The following is a 16,536-nucleotide window of genomic DNA, read 5'->3' on the forward strand; positions in this document are numbered from 1 at the left end:
TAGGAAATAAGATGCTGCATGGTGGAAGTTCTGAGGGGATTTTTGGAAATGTCACCAAAATGGCCAAATTTAGGAAAGGTTTGTGGCTTGATGCTTTGGAGTAGAAAGACATGCATACTCAATTTGGCAGATTTTGCAGTATCTGGAATTACAGAACTGATAGTTCAAATGGGGTGTCTACATTTTGGGACCCCTATATGTCACATGCTTATGTAAACCTATACATATTGGGCATCAAACTGTTCAGTGGACTCCTAGCAATCATGTTTAGGGTGTTTTACATTGGTACAAAATGATGTTTGGGAGATATGATGCTGTAGATTGGAAGCTTTGAGGTCATTTTTCAAACAATTCACCAATTTCTATAAAAAAATATAACTTTAGGAACGACTTGCAACTTGGTAGTTTGGCGTACATACAGTTAGGTCCATAAATATTTGGACAGACAACTTTTTTTTCTAATTTTGGTTCTGTACATTATCACAATGAATTTTATATGAAACAATTCAGTGGCAGTTGAAGGTTGAACACCCCTTCCGAATATTTAGGCGGTGCCTCTTTTCTTCTAAACGGAATGGTTGACCTCGTGTCAGCTGGTAAATAAGGCATTAGAGAGATTATTATATGATCCCCTTATATATATATATATATATATATTAATACTTAGCTATCATATAACCCCTTAAAGCCTCTTCTCCAGCGGGAATATCCCCATTTTGGCCAGTCTTTCTTCATAGCTAAGATTTTCCATACCTTTTACCAGCTTCATTGCCCTTCTCTGCAACTTCTCTACAATAATGTCCTGTTTGAGTGATGGAGACCAAAACTGTATGGCATATGCTAGATGGTGCCTTACCAGTGCACTATAAAGTGGAAGAATGACCGCTTCCTGCCGTGAATCAATACCCCTTTTAATACAGCTCAAGACCTTATTTGCCCTTGATGCTGCTGACTGGCATTGCTTGCTACAGCCAAGTTTATCACCTACAAGGACTTCAAGGTCCTTTTCCATAATGGATTTACCTAGTGCAGTCCCATTAAGGGTATAATCTTACTTACTTACAGCATCTTACTTACCTCATCATAAAAAGCAGCCAAATTTGTCTGACATGACCTATTCTTCATAAAGCTATGCTGTTAGTTACTCATAATGCCATTCACTAGGAGAAAATTTTGAATGTGATCTCTTAAAGGGATACTGTCATGGGAAAAAAAATTTTTTTCAAAATGAATCAGTTAATAGTGCTGCACCAGCAGAATCCTGTACTGAAATCCATTTCTCAAAAGAGCAAACAGATTTTTTTTTATATTCAATTTTGAAATCTGACATGGGGCTAGACATATTGTCAATTTCCCAGCTGCCCCAAGTCATGTGTTCATTTTGAATTTTTTTTTTCTTTTTCCCCATGACAGTATCCCTTTTAACAAATGACATAAGCAAACAGGGCTTTATAGTCTCAGGTGGAGACCCCAAATCAGTTTCAGTCAGATATCTAAAATATAATCTCAAAAATGCTAAAAAAAGGAGAAAAATATTTATTTAATGGATTTCAGCGCAGAATTCTGCTGGAGTAGCATTATTAACTGATGTGTTTTGAAAAAAAAACATGTTTTCCCATGACAGTATCCCTTTAACAAGCCTTCAAATAATTTGCCCATCACAGATGCCAAATTTACTGGCCTATAATTGCCAGGCTGAGATCATAATACCTTTTTAAATATTGGAATTATTTTATATTGGAAAATATTCTCTCCAATCCATAGGTACCATACCAGATGAAAGCGAATCTGAGAAAATCAGAAATAGGGGCTGGTCTAAAACTAAGCTGTCTTAGAATCCGGGGGTGTATGCCATCTTGCCCTGGAGCTTTGTTTACATTAATCTTTATTAAACCTTTATGGATCGTATCCCGAGTCATCCATTGACTAGATTGAGCTGAGCCATTAGTGCAGCTATGAAGTGAGCCTGGGAACTCGCACTCCTCTATTGTATACACTGAAGAAAAGAACTGATTTAGCACATTTGCCTGTTCTGTATCTGTTACAACCATACTGGTACCATTTTTTAATGAAGCAACACTCTCAACCTGCATCTTTTTACTATTAATATATTTAAAAAAACTTTTTGGGGTTAGTCTTAGTCTCCACCGCAATGCACCCTTCATTTCCTTTCTTTGCCTTCTGGATTGCTGAGTTACAACATTTAGGGGCACATTTACTTAGCTGGAGTGAATGAATAGAATAAAAAATACTTTGAATTTCGAACATTTTTTTTGGCTACTTTGACCAGCGAATTAGCTACTTCGACCTTCGACTACGACTTCGAATCGAACGTTTCGAAGTAAAAATCATTCGACTATTCGACCATTCGATAGTCGAAGTACTTTCTCTTTGGCGCCATTCGTGACGTTTATGCGTCGGCATCTGCGCTGACGTCATTGCGCCGGCGCCGCTACCCACGTAGCGGCCATCGGCGCTGCCGGCGGAGAAGGATGCACCGCCCGGAGCTCCGGGCAGCGTTCCTGACAATGGGGAAGGTCCCCATAGGCTTTCTAACAATTTTCTGATCGAAGGAAAAACGTTAGATCGATGGATTAAAATCCTTCGAATCGTTCGATTTTTCCTTCGATTGATCGAAGTATTTGCGGTAAATCCTTTGATATTCGAAGTCGAAGGATTTTACTTCGACGGTCGAATATCGAGGGTTAATTAACCCTCGATATTCATCCATTAGTAAATGTGCCCCTTATTATAGTGTTTATATTCATTAAATGCAGCTTCTGTCCCAAAAGACTTTAAGTTTTTAAATGCCTTTCTCTTCTTTCCTATTAACTTCTTTACTTCTATATTAAGCCACATAGGGTGATTCTTAGAGGTTCTACATTTACTCCTTAAGGCAGTGATCCCCAACCATTAGCTCGTGAGCAACATGTTGCTCCCAGTAGCCTTGAAATCCAGGCTTGGAGGCAAGTTTTGGTTGTATAAAAACCAGGTGCACTGCCAAATAGAAGCTCAATCTAGGTTGACAATCCACATAGGAGCTACCAATCACAGCATTTATTTGGCATCCCAAGAACATTTTTTATGCTAGCATTGCTCCCCAACTTCCCCTTAAGGGAATAAATTGAGAACAGTACTGATTTAATATAATTTTAAATTACAACCATTTATGTTCTGTGTTTTTAGCTGAAAACTTAATGCCCCAATCAATTCTCTGAAGGGTAGCCCTCAAGGCACTAAAATTAGCTTTTCTGAAATTCATGGTTTTTGTGGCCCCAGTATATATTTGTGTTTTGCACCAGACATTAAATTATATAACATTATGGTCACTATAACCCAGGGGTTCAATGACTTGCACATTTGCTATAAGTTCTGGGTCATTAGAGATCACTAGATCCAGAATAGCATTTTTTTCTGTTTGGCTCCTCAACAACTTGTGCCATAAAATTTTCATGCAACAGGTTTATAAACATTTTCCAATTAACTGATCTGGCAGTACTGTTGCTCCAGTCAATATCTGGGTAATTAAAATTCCCAATTATCATTTCTTTACCCAAACTAGCAGCCTTTTCTGTTTGCATCAGGAGCTTTGCCTCCTCCTCCTCACTTACATTAGTGGGTCTATAGCATACTCCTACAATAAATTTGCTGGGCTCTTTACAATTGGTGAAGAACTCTACCCATAAAACTTCTGCCCCTCCTAACATAACCTCCTCCTTTATATAAGCTTTTAAATCCTGCCTAACAAACAGACATACCCCTCCTCCTTTTCTATTGCCTCTGTCTCTCCAAAACAAAGTATAGCCGCTGATATTAACTGCCCAGCCATGCGACTCATTCAGCCATGTTTCGGCCACACCAATCACATCATATTTTCCCTCCAGCTCTCCCATTTTACCAGTCAGACTTCTTGCATTTGCAAACATACATTCAATACTGGTACCATATTGAACAAATGACATGTGGTCCTCCCTATCCTTAACAGTACCCCCAACCAAATCTCCTCCCCAATTTTCCCTTCCTTTGCCCACTCTCTCATCTAACCTGTCTTCCACTGAATCTTTTACTGAACCCCCTCCACGCCTAGTTTAAAATCTCCTCCAACCATCTAGCCATCTTCTCCCCCAAACCAGCTGCACCATCATCATTGAGGTGCAGCTCATCCCTAACGAAGAGCCTGTGGCCTACTGAGAAATCAGCCCAGTTCTCCAAAAACCCAAAACCCTCCTCCCTACACCAATCTCTCAGCCACGCATTAATCTCTCTAAGCTCCCGCTGTCTTCTTAGCGTTGCTTGTGGCATAGGTAATATCTCTGAGAAAATTACCTGGGAAGTCCTCTTCCTCAACTTTGCATCTAGTTTTAAAATTGTTCTTGAGGACTTCACCACCTCCTCTAACTTGTTCATTGGTACCTATGTGTACCAAGACCAATAATCTGTCCACTCGTTCCACCACAAGCTGAACCCTAGCACCAGACAAGCAGCAGACTGTTTGGCATGAAGGGTCCTTATGGCAGACTACCCTATCCACCTTTCTAATAATTGAATCCCCTATAACTAAAACATGCCTTTCCTTTCTTGCACTCCCCCCACCACCTGTATTAGTGCTACTGCCTCCCAGGGTGCTCTGAGAGCCAGTCTGCTCCATACAAGCCAGTTCAGGGCTTTCCTCCCCAGCATCTTCAGCCAAAAGGTGAATTTGTTGTTTTGGACAAGCTGTGGACCAGCCCCCTACACTTCTGACCCATTCCCCCCACTCCACTAGCCCCTGCCAGTGGTTGCTATGTGAGCCTCCTTTCCTCCCCCTTGTTTGCCGCTGCTCTCAGTGCTGCAGTTCAGATTCCAAGATGAAAACCCACCGACATCTCTCACATGTAAATACTGCATGGAACTTCTGCTCCAACACCACATACATGTGACAAGACACACACTGAGTAATACCAGCAAACCTAAAACATGCATTTTGTAACCAAGATAACCAGTCTACTGGGGGCGCTAAAGGAAGGGTATGAAACAAATAAAGAATTTGAGGCAATATACTCATTTTTATAATGTTAATACTACCAAACCACTAAACTGGAAACTTTTCAGATGTTTAAAGTAGGTTTTATAATTAATTTCACATAGCGTACTATAAGAATCTGTTAAGTGAATCCCTAGATATTTAATAAATGTATTTGTCCATTCAAAAGCAAAATTAAGTTTCAACAGTTGTATCATACTGGGGGACATATTAAGTGGTAAGGCCTCAGATTTTGACACATTTATCTTCAGACCTGAAATCCAGTAAAACTTATCTAGAACATTAAATAAGTTTGGCAAAGAAATCATAGGCTTCATCAAAGTTAGTAACAAATCATCAGCATACAAACAGCATTTATATTCTTGATTCCCCACAGTTATTCCACTGACATCCTGATTTTGTCTTATTAATGCTGCCAAATATTCCATTGCCATTACAAATAAAATTGGTGACAGTGGGCACCCCGTCTTGTGCTTCTTTCAATTATAATGGGAGTACTAAGAAATCCATGATGTTTTACCTGTGCCGTGGGGTAATCATATTAAGCTTGAATGTGGGACAGAAAGGTCTCCGGAAACCCATATCTATGCAGGACATATTTAAGAAAGTCCCAGGACAGTGAGTCAAAGGCTTTCTCTATATCCAGTCAGAGGAGCACTGCAGGGGTGCCCCTCTCCCTGGCCCATGAAATGATCAACCGCCCTGCGGATGTTATCAGAAGGTTGTCTATTTGGGACAAAGCCGGCCTGATCACTGTCAAGGAGAGCAGACAAAAATGTGTTCATTTGCTTTGCTAATATTTTCCCAATTAACTTCATGTCATGATTCAATAAAGTGATAGGTCTGTGGTTCTCAACTAGATTGCTGTCATTATTAGGTTTGGGAATAGCCGATATAAATGCTCTAAGAGAATCTGGGACAAACCTTTCCCCTGCACCTATTGAATTAAATAAATTCACAATATGGGGAGTCAATTCTTTAATGAAGGCCTTGTAGTATTGGGCTGTGAACCCATCAGGTCCCGGGGCCTTTTGTGCTTTCAATGATTTAATAGCCCATTGTACTTCCTCAGTGGTAATAGCCTTCTGCTCAAGAGTTAACGTAGGGAGCCCTATATCTCGGAAAAGTAAGTCCGCTTTATGTTTATCAAAGTTCGTGTGATGCTTTTATAATTGGGAATAAAATTCCTGGAATGCCTCTGCTATCTTCTGGGGATTGTCTGTAATGGCCCCTGTTTTAGTTAGTATGCTATGTGTTGGGAGTACTTTATTTATATTCCGTATCGCTAACATAGTGTCAATTTTATTGGCTTTTGTGTAGAATCTTTGCTTCATCCATCTAAGTTGTTTCTCTGTATCCTCCATAAGGTATAGATTTAATTCCACTTTGAGTTGTCTGATATGGCTAGAACCTCTATTACTAGGGTTTGTTCTAAACATTTGCCTGTTCCAGTTGGTGTGTCAATTTGCGAACTTGTTCTTTTTTTTTTCTTTTTTCTTTCTGGAACATTTTTTAATAAGAATACCCCAAATATAAGTTTTATGTGCTTCCCAAATTACTGACTACCTAAGGTCTGGGGTGTCATTGATCTGAAAATAAGAAGTTGACCCCCCTTCAAGTTGTGTGCGTACTTGTGGATTCGTAAGAATGGCCTCATTCAGTCTCCATATAGGAGCTTGTTTGGGGAATTCTAAGTTTCGTAATGTTATGATCTGACCTTAAGAACATACTGGAATTTTTGCGGAAACAACATTTGTGGTCAAAGAGACACTGAGCAACACATAATCTATACTAGAATATATTCTGTAAGTAGAAAGTATAGTCATTTTTAAAGGGGTTGCGTTCCCTCCAGGCATCAGCCAGTCCCATAGACTTTAGTTTATTTTGTATAACTTTAGATATAGGGTCAACATATTTTTTGTTGGGATTTAGAGGAACAAATCTATCTTGTCTAACATTTAATGTTGCATTTAGATCACCTCCAATTATAATTTGCCCCTGGCTGTGTTTAGACAGTGATGTGAAGAACCTATTATAAAATTTACCCTGATTGCTATTGGGACTGTATACCGATGCCAAGGTATAGAGCGCCTCCCCTATGGTACATACAATTATTACAAAATGACCTTGTGGGTCTGGTACACATTTCAATAACTTAAAAGGCAAATTTTTGTTGATAAAAATCCCGACTCCTTTCTGCTTTTTTCCGCATTAGCTAGAAAAACATGTGGAAATTGAGTATGAAAATACCCAGGTTGCGATTCTTTGGAGAAATGTGTTTCCTGGAGAAACAGTACCTGCATTCCCATGGATATATAATAACAAAATGCCATTGAGCGTTTGTGAGGGCTATAAGACCCTTCACGTTATGAGTAAGAAATGTAGTCATCTTAAAGTTGAGGAGTCACTCTCAAAAATCTTATGCAGTTCTAATTGCGGTAGGATATGTTGTTCCTGGCCAGATTAAAATCATTCAGAACAGTGGTCAAATCAAAAAAATTAAAAACTAGAGAAGGAAAAAGTAGAAAGGCTAAAGAGTCACAGTGAAAGAGAAAAAAATACTTAACTGTACTAGCAAACAAATCCAAACTGGATTCCAGTGTAGATCCAAGACTTGGCCATGATGTATAGGCCAAGAAATTGCATTCCGTCATTTTGTGGAAAATCTTCCCTAGCGGCGGCATCACCAATGGTGTGGTGTAAGCTGCGAAGGAGAGACGTCCTCCCGTCCAAGGGGTTGTCTCGTGAAAAATTAATACATGTCCTTAAAGCTCCCGTGTATCTTGTGTAGTATGTCTATATGGTTATATCCTCTTCCATGCTCTGTTTTGGGGTCGTCTTTGGCGGTGTTTTTTCCCACAAGGTGGTCAATGGACTTCTTAGCGATGTACTCGTCGAGGTAGCCTTTAGTCTTGGGCTAGTAGAAGTGCTTCTGTCCTGCAATGACCGAAGTAGGGCCTGTCCTTCCGCTGATGATTTAATTACATTCTGTTTATTGTTGTAACTGAATGTAAGCTTAAACGGAAACCCCCAGCGGTATAATATTTTTTGCTGCCGAAGAAGTTGTGTAATAGGGCGCAAGGCTCTCCGCCGTTGTATTGTTACACTCGCCAAATCAGAGAAAATTTTATACGGGTGTGAGTTATAGCTCAGCTCAGCAACACCTCTTACTGCCACCATTACAGTTTCCTTAGTAGTGTAATAATGGAATCTGCTAAAAAGCGAAATCCAAAAGTACTCTGTCTCAAACCTGCTGAGGGCTTGTAGAAGTCAATGGCAAATGTCTCTCAAATTGTTTCTTGACATTGTGATCTGCGCTGGATAATCCAATAAAGTTGGGGGTTTTGTCTGATAAAGTTTGAGTTTTCGCTGCATCAATTTGATAAAGTCGAGTTTTCAGATCGTCAATCATACGATTTGAAAAGTCGAGTTTTCAGATCATCAATAATACGATTTGAATTGACGCTCGCTTTTGTCATAGCGGTTTTTTTTTTGCTCTGACTTTTTTGAGAAGAATTATTGATAATGAGTTAGGCCAACTTTGTTTTAATTAAAAAAATTGATTCATTTGAGTTTTAGTAAATAACCCCCTAATTGCCAGATGGTTGGGGAAGTTTACCCTGTTTTTCAATCAGCACAAACTGGGCAGGAGGTTTTGTACTTGACAGCCCCTGAGTTATCTGGTGGTAGTAACTTTATGGGTTGACCGTTCATATTATCAGAGCACTAAGCAAGCCCTAAGCCACGAAAAATGTCTTCCAAAATCATTTTCAGTGGACTTATATTACAAACATTTTTCTTTCCACCCGCTTCCCATAACTGACTTCCTTATTCACAATATCCCCTTTAAGGAAAATACCTGGAACACAAATACTAATGTTAGTGAAGTGAAAAATATATAACATTTTCCAAACATAGATTGTTTTAATCCTTTCCCTGCCAGACGTTTTGTCCTAGATGAGAACATCTACTGCCAAGTAGTTTTTAGACATTTTGTACTCTTTCACTTTAAGGGCCTTTTCTGGGGCGGTCTTTTAGTTCACCCACTAAAACAATATATTGTTTTTTTTCAGGACAACCTGAACTTTAAAAATATGCAAGAATTTTGGTGTAATTCTACTTCTGTAAAAAAAATATAGGCTTCTAAGTGTCCATTAAAATGAAAAAAATCATGTTTCACAAAGAACAATCGCATATATCAGAAACATCATTTATTTTATGTACGAGAACACAGCCGATTTGGAAAGGTATGTCTCCTGAACGTGGCAATACCAAATATATATAGTTTTATGGAGATTTCTCACATATATAGATCAAAATCTCTAAGCAGTACACAACCAAATTTCCAAAGCACCGCTCCCCAAACGGCATACTTCTGATTTCAATGCCAAACATTCCACTAACAGTAGATTTACCCAAGAAAACTACCCATTATTAGAAAGAACAGATTCCGGTGAATCAAAAATGGGTAAATATATACGTGGTGTGAAAAACTATTTGCCCCCTTCCTGATTTCTTATTCTTTTGCATGTTTGTCACACTTAAATGTTTCTGCTCATCTAAAACCGTTAACTATTAGTCAAAGATAACATAATTGAACACAAAATGCAGTTTTTAAATGAAGGTTTACGTTATTAAGGGAGAAAAAAAACTCCAAATCTACATGGGCCTGTATGAAAAAGTGATTGCCCCCCTTGTTAAAAAAATAACTTAACTGTGGTTTATCACACCTGAGTTCAATTTCAAAGGTTATAAAGCCATTTCTAAAGCTTTGGGACTCAAGCGAACCACAGTGAGAGCCATTATCCACAAATGGCAAAAACATGGAACAGTGGTGAACCTTCCCAGGAGTGGCCGGCCGACCAAAATTACCCCAAGAGCGCAGAGACAACTCATCCGAGAGGCCACAAAAGACCCCAGGACAACATCTAAAGAACTGCAGGCCTCACTTGCCTCAATTAAGGTCAGTGTTCACGACTCCACCATAAGAAAGACACTGGGCAAAAACGGCCTGCATGGCAGATTTCCAAGGCGCAAACCACTTTTAAGCAAAAAGAACATTAAGGCTTGTCTCAATTTTGCTAAAAAACATCTCAATGATTGCCAAGACTTTTGGGAAAATACCTTGTGGACCGACGAGACAAAAGTTGAACTTTTTGGAAGGTGCGCGTCCCGTTACATCTGGCGTAAAAGTAACACAGCATTTCAGAAAAAGAACATCATACCAACAGTAAAATATGGTGGTGGTAGTGTGATGGTCTGGGGTTGTTTTTGCTGCTTCAGGACCTGGAAGACTTGCTGTGATAGATGGAACCATGAATTCTACTGTCTACCAAAAAATCCTGAAGGAGAATGTCCGGCCATCTGTTCGTCAACTCAAGCTGAAGCGATCTTGGGTGCTGCAGCAGGACAATGACCCAAAACACACCAGCAAATCCACCTCTGAATGGCTGAAGAAAAACAAAATGAAGACTTTGGAGTGGCCTAGTCAAAGTCCTGACCTGAATCCTATTGAGATGTTGTGGCATGACCTTAAAAAGGCGGTTCATGCTATAAAACCCTCAAATAAAGCTGAATTACAACAATTCTGCAAAGATGAGTGGGCCAAAATTCCTCCAGAGCGCTGTAAAAGACTCGTTGCAAGTTTTTGCAAACGCTTGATTGAAGTTATTGCTGCTAAGGGTGGCCCAACCAGTTATTAGGTTCAGGGGGCAATTACTTTTTCACACAGGTTTGGATTTCTTTTCTCCCTAAATAATAAAAACCCTCATTTAAAAACTGCATTTTGTGTTTACTTGTGTTATCTTTGACTAATAGTTAAATGTGTTTGATGATCAGAAACATTTTGTGTGACAAACATGCAAAAGAATAAGAAATCAGGAAGGGGGCAAATAGTTTTTCACACCACTGTAGTTGTACTCCAAACTACCAAGTTGCAATTGTTTCCTAAAGTTATAATGTTTTATAGAAATTGGTGATTTTTTTGAAAAATTGCCTCAAAGCTTCCACTCTACAGCATCATATCTCCCACACATCATTGGGTATCAATGTAAAACATGAAAAAAAATATGACAGACTGGGGTCCACTGAACAGTTTGATGCCCAATATGTATCGGTTTACCTAAATATGTGGTATATAGGGGCCCTAAAATGTAGACACCCCATTTGAGCTATCAGTTTTGTAATTCCAGATACTGCAAAATCAACACATTTACATAGATTGGGGGGGGGGCAAAGTTAGAAAAAAGTACGTTCACCCCAGAAAACCATATATTTTCGGAAAGTACACATTCCCCCGAATCCAATATGGGTATGCATGTCTTTCTACTCCAAAGCTCCAAGCTGCAAAACTTTCCTAAGTTTGGCAATTTTAGGGACATTTTCAAAAATCACCTCAAAACGTCAACCATGCAGCATCGTATGTCCCACATACTATTGAGTATCAAAATAAATCACCCCTAATATGAAAGCCTGGGGTCCTCTGAACAGTTTGATGCCCAATATGTATAGGTGTACCCAAGCACGTGGCATATAGGGGCCCCAAAATGAAGATCCCCATATGGTCTGTCATTTCAGGTACTGCAAAATCAACATATTTACATCGTTTTGGGGGGGGGGGGCAAAGGTAGAAAAAAGTAAGTTCACCCCAGAAAACCATATATTTTTGGAAAGTACACATTCCTGTGAATCCAAATTGGGTATGCATGTCTTTGTACCCCAAAGTACCAAGCTGCAAAACGTTCCTAAGTTTGACAATTTTAAGGACATTTTCAAAAATCACCTCAAAACGTCCACCCTTCTGCATCGTATGTCCCACATACTTTTAGGTATCAAGAGAAATCACCCCAAATATGAAAGCCTAGGGTCCTCTGAACAGTTTGATGCCCAATATGTATAGGTGTACCCAAGCACGTGGCATATAGGAGCCCCAAAAGGAAGACCCCCATATGGTCTGTCATTTCAGGTACTGCAAAATAAACACATTTACATTGTTTGGGGGGGGGCAAAGATATAAAAAAGTAAGTTCACCCCAGAAAACCATATATTTTCAGAAAGTACACATTCCCCTGAATCTAAATTGGGTATGTATGTCTTTGTACTCCAAAGTATCAAGCCGCAAACCATTCCTAAATTTGGTGATTTTGGTGACATTTCCAAAAATCACCTCAAAATTTCCACCCTGCAGCATTGTATGTCCCACATACTTTTAGGTATCAAGAGAAATCACCCCAAATATGAAAGATTAGGGTCCTCTGAACAGTTTGATGCCCAATATGTATAGGTGTACCCAAGCACGTGGCATATAGGGGCCCCAAAACGATACCCCCCATATGGTCTGTCATTTCAGGTACTGCAAAATCAACACATTTACATTGTTTTGGGGGGGGGGGGGCAAAGGTAGAAAAAAGTGTGTTCACCCCATAAAACCAAATATTTTAGGAAAATACACATTCCATGCATGTCTTTGTACTCCAAAGTACCAAGTCGCAAGCCTTTCCTAAATTTGGCGATAAAAGCAACGGTTTTTACATTTCTGAAAATCGCCTAAAAATATTGCAATTGGCCGCATTTATCTCACCCAATTTCTTACATACAATTCTAAAACACCATAAATATTGATGCCAAGGGTCTACTGAACAGTTTGATGCCCAATATGCATTGATATACCAAGACAGCTGGCATATGCGGACCCCAAATAAAAATAGTGAATATGAGTTTTCTCCGCTGGCGATTCGCCTTCTGTGAACATAGACCCTTGACTTCATATTATGTGCCTCAAGACCCTCCTAACAGCAACGACCCCCCAAAACCATATATTTTTGGAAAGTACACATTCTGCCGATTCCAACAAAGATAACGACGTCTTTCTACACAAAACTACCAAACTGCAAAGCTTTTCTAAACATATAGGTTTTTACAACATTTCTGAAAATCGCCTAAAAATGTTGCAGTTTGCCGCATTTATCACACACAATGTTTTACGTACAAAGAAAAATCTCTCTAAATATGGACGTCAGAGGTCTAATGAATAGTTTGATGCCCAATATGCATAGATTTACCAAAGTATGTGTTGTGTATGGACCCCAAATGAAAAACGTGCCTATGAATTTTCACGCTGGCCAACTAAGCTGCAGAAAAGAGAACCCTTACTGTGCGTTATGTGCCGTAAGACCCCCAAACTGTAAAAAGACCCCCAGAAACCCATATATTTTTGGAAAGCACATATTTTGGCGGATCAAACTAAGTAAAATCTATCTTTCTATACCAAAGCACCAAACAGCAAAACTATACTAAAGATACATAAGGAACAATAATGCAGGGATAAAATTTGCAATAAAACCACAAAAATAGCGTAAATCAATGAAATAAAATAATTGTTCTGACAGCGTAATTAGTGGCCAAAATCGATTATCCAATAGTCACGCTGCCAAAATGACACGTTTTTAGGCAAAAAAATAAACAAATAAAAAATAAAACAAAAGATAACAGTACAATGAATACGTAAAAAAACCAAAAAAAAACACCTGTTTGTGTATACATATTTGTGCACTAATAAAAGTTGTCTGAGTGTGCAAATACATGTAAATTAGTGTAAATAACTGTACAAAAGGGACCAAGTGTGATAAAATAAAAAATAAAAAAATACCAATCTTAAATGTATGTGTAAGTGTATAAATGTGCTGTAAGTATGTGTAGGTGCAGGTAGGTGTGTAAAAAAAAACGTGCACTTACCATTTTTGGAGCAGGAGCATCGCTGTCATCGCTGGAGATGTCCTGGCAGCGTGTCTGCAGAGTTGTTGCGCAGCAGGAAGTGCGTGGGCGGCTCTGCAGGCAGGAAGAAGGTGAGTTGAGTAGAAGACACTCCATGCGATGCGTCTGCTACTTTGTTGGATCTGCGACAATCGAGTCGCAGATCCGACTTGACAGCCCCCCAGCCTCGTTGCCTAGGGGGCTGTCTTCTCTCCCCACTCTCTGCGGAGGCGGCAAATGCCGCCGAAGCAGAGAGAGAGCTCAGCTGCTAAAGAACGTACAATGTACGTTCTTGGCAGCCTGAGCATTTGCCTGCCAGCACGTACGCCGTACGTGCTTGGCAGGCAAAGGGTTAAAGTTAGTCTTTAGCTTTGAGAAAAAGTGTGTACATGTGTGCTGAACCTTATCTCTTATGCTTGATTGAATGCATTGTGGTTTTGATTGGTGCCTTGGAACATTATGGAATGCGAAATGCTAACGATTCTCTTTTTCCACAGGATCACAGTCACATTCAGAGTGCAGTAGCCCCAGCCTAGCCAGCCCACCACATTCACCTCTTAACTTGGAGACTTCATCTTTTGCAAGCAGTCAATCCCAAAGCTCCGTTGCAAGCCTACCCAGAATATCTGTCAGCACTGTGCCCATTGGGGAACGCAGGAAGGACAGGTGAGATAACACTAGGCTCTTCAATGTCCCCATCATACCATATAGGTTTACTTGTGTTTTTGTGACTGTAAATTTTTCTCTAAAGTCTTGCTAATATTTTAACCCGTTAACTGCCAAGCACGCACTTACTATGTTCTGGCAGGAAAATGCTCTGACTGCCAAGCACTGGGTACCTACATGCTGCGCAATGGCTGCCTCAATGCACTGGCGTCTTTTGCCGCCATGCGGGCAAGTCTGTTCTGTCCCCAACCCCCTAGGCAACGCACCAAGGGGGCTGCCACCTTGGACTGTGACGCTATAGTCGCAGGACCCGACTACAGTTATTTTGTTATTTCATTGATTTGCCTAATTTTTTATGATTTTATGCTTGCATTGTTGTTTGCATTGTTGTTGTTTTTAGCATTGTTTGCACTTTGATCATTTGGAGTACAAACATTTTTACAAAATTATATGGTTTTGGGGGGTCTTTCTGCTGGTAGTGGGACTAGGGCTTGATTTACAGAAGGTGAATCGACAGAGGAAGAAAATTCATATGCACTATTTTAATTTGGGGTCTGCAAATGTCAGCTGCTTTGGTATATCTATGCATATTGGGCATGAAACTGTTCAGTAGATCCTTGGCATCAATAAGAAATTGGGTGAGATAAATGCGACGAATTGCAATATTTTTAGGTGATTTCCAGAAATGTCATAAAAACCGCTGCCTTTAGCATAGCTTTGCAGGATGGTAGTTTGGAGTAGAAAGACCTAATTACCCATTTTTGATTTGTCAGAATGTGTACTTTCCAAAAATATATGGTTTGGGAGAGTCTTTGTACTGTTAGAGGGTCTTGGACATAATACCTAGTCTAGGGGCCTTCTTCACAGAAGGCGAATCGGCGGCCGATAAAATTCAATGCATGATTTTTATTTGGGGTCCACACATGTCCACCTGCTTTGGTATATCTATGCATATTAGGCATCAATATTTAGGGTTTTTTACAATTGTTTGTAAGACATTGGGTGAGATAAATTTGGCCAATTGCAATATTTTTAGGCTTTTTTCAGAAATGTTGTAATAACCGCTGCCTATAGCGTAGCTTTACAGTATGGTAGTTTGGAGTAGAAAGACCTAATTACCCATTTTTGATTTGTCAGAATGTGTACTCTACAAAAATATCTGCTGTTAGTTGGTCTTGTGGCACAGTCGGGCTTTTGTTCACAAAAGAAGAATCAGCAGCAGAGAAAATTCATATGCACTTTTTATTTGGGGTCCGCGTATGTCAGCTGCTTCGTTCATCTATGCATATTGGACATCAAACTGTTCAGTAGACCCTTGGCGTCGATAGCTAGGGTGCTTTCCAATTCTATGTAAGAAATTGGGGGAGATAAATGTGGGCAATCGCAATATTTTTAGGTGATTTTCAGAAATGTAAAAACAGCTGCCAAATTTAGGAAAGTTTATGCGGATTTTCTAGGGTGAACATACTTTATCTACCTTTGCCCCCCCCCCCAAATCTATGTAAATGTATTGATTTTGCAGTATCTGGAATTACAGAACTGATAGCTCAAATGTGGCGTCTACATTTTGGGGTCCCTATATGCCACATGCTTAGGTAAACCTATACATATTGGGCATCAAATTGTTCAGTGGACCCAAGGCTTTCATATTTGTGGTGATTTGTCTTGATACCTAATAGTATGTGGGAAATACGATGCTGCAGGGTGGAAATTTTTAGGTGGTTTTTTGAAATGTCACCATAATTGCCAAATTTAGGAAAGGTTTGTGGATTGGTGCTTTGGAGTACAAAGACGTGCATACCCAATTTGGATTCGGGGGAATGTGTACTTTCCGAAAATATATGGTTTTCTGGGGTGAACATACTTTTTTCTACCTTTGCCCCCCCCCCCCACAAAACTATGTAAATGTGTTGATTTTGCAGTACCTGAAATGACAGACCATATGGGGGGGTCTTCATTTTGGGGCCCCTATATGCCACTCTCTTCGGTAAACCTATACATATTGGGCATTAAACTGTTCAGAGGACCACAGGCTTTCATATTTTGGGTGATTTGCCTTCATACCTAATAGTATATGGGAAAAACAATGCTTCAGG

At 39.7% G+C, this 16,536-nt stretch overlaps 1 protein-coding gene across 5 annotated transcripts in view; it reads left to right on the plus strand.

Annotated features, from left to right (window-relative positions):
* The window catches only part of dlg5.L (discs large homolog 5 L homeolog), a 206,457-nt gene that overhangs the window by 151,217 nt on the left and 38,704 nt on the right, over window positions 1–16,536 (plus strand). For all 5 annotated transcript variants that reach the window (XM_018240317.2, XM_018240321.2, XM_018240319.2 and 2 more), the window contains one exon: window positions 14,272–14,440. In XM_018240317.2, coding sequence (XP_018095806.1) covers window positions 14,272–14,440 — 169 coding nt within the window. The remainder of the gene's footprint in view (window positions 1–14,271; window positions 14,441–16,536) is intronic.

This window comes from Xenopus laevis, chromosome 7L (assembly GCF_017654675.1).
Source record: "Xenopus laevis strain J_2021 chromosome 7L, Xenopus_laevis_v10.1, whole genome shotgun sequence".
Taxonomy (NCBI): Eukaryota; Metazoa; Chordata; class Amphibia; order Anura; family Pipidae; genus Xenopus; species Xenopus laevis.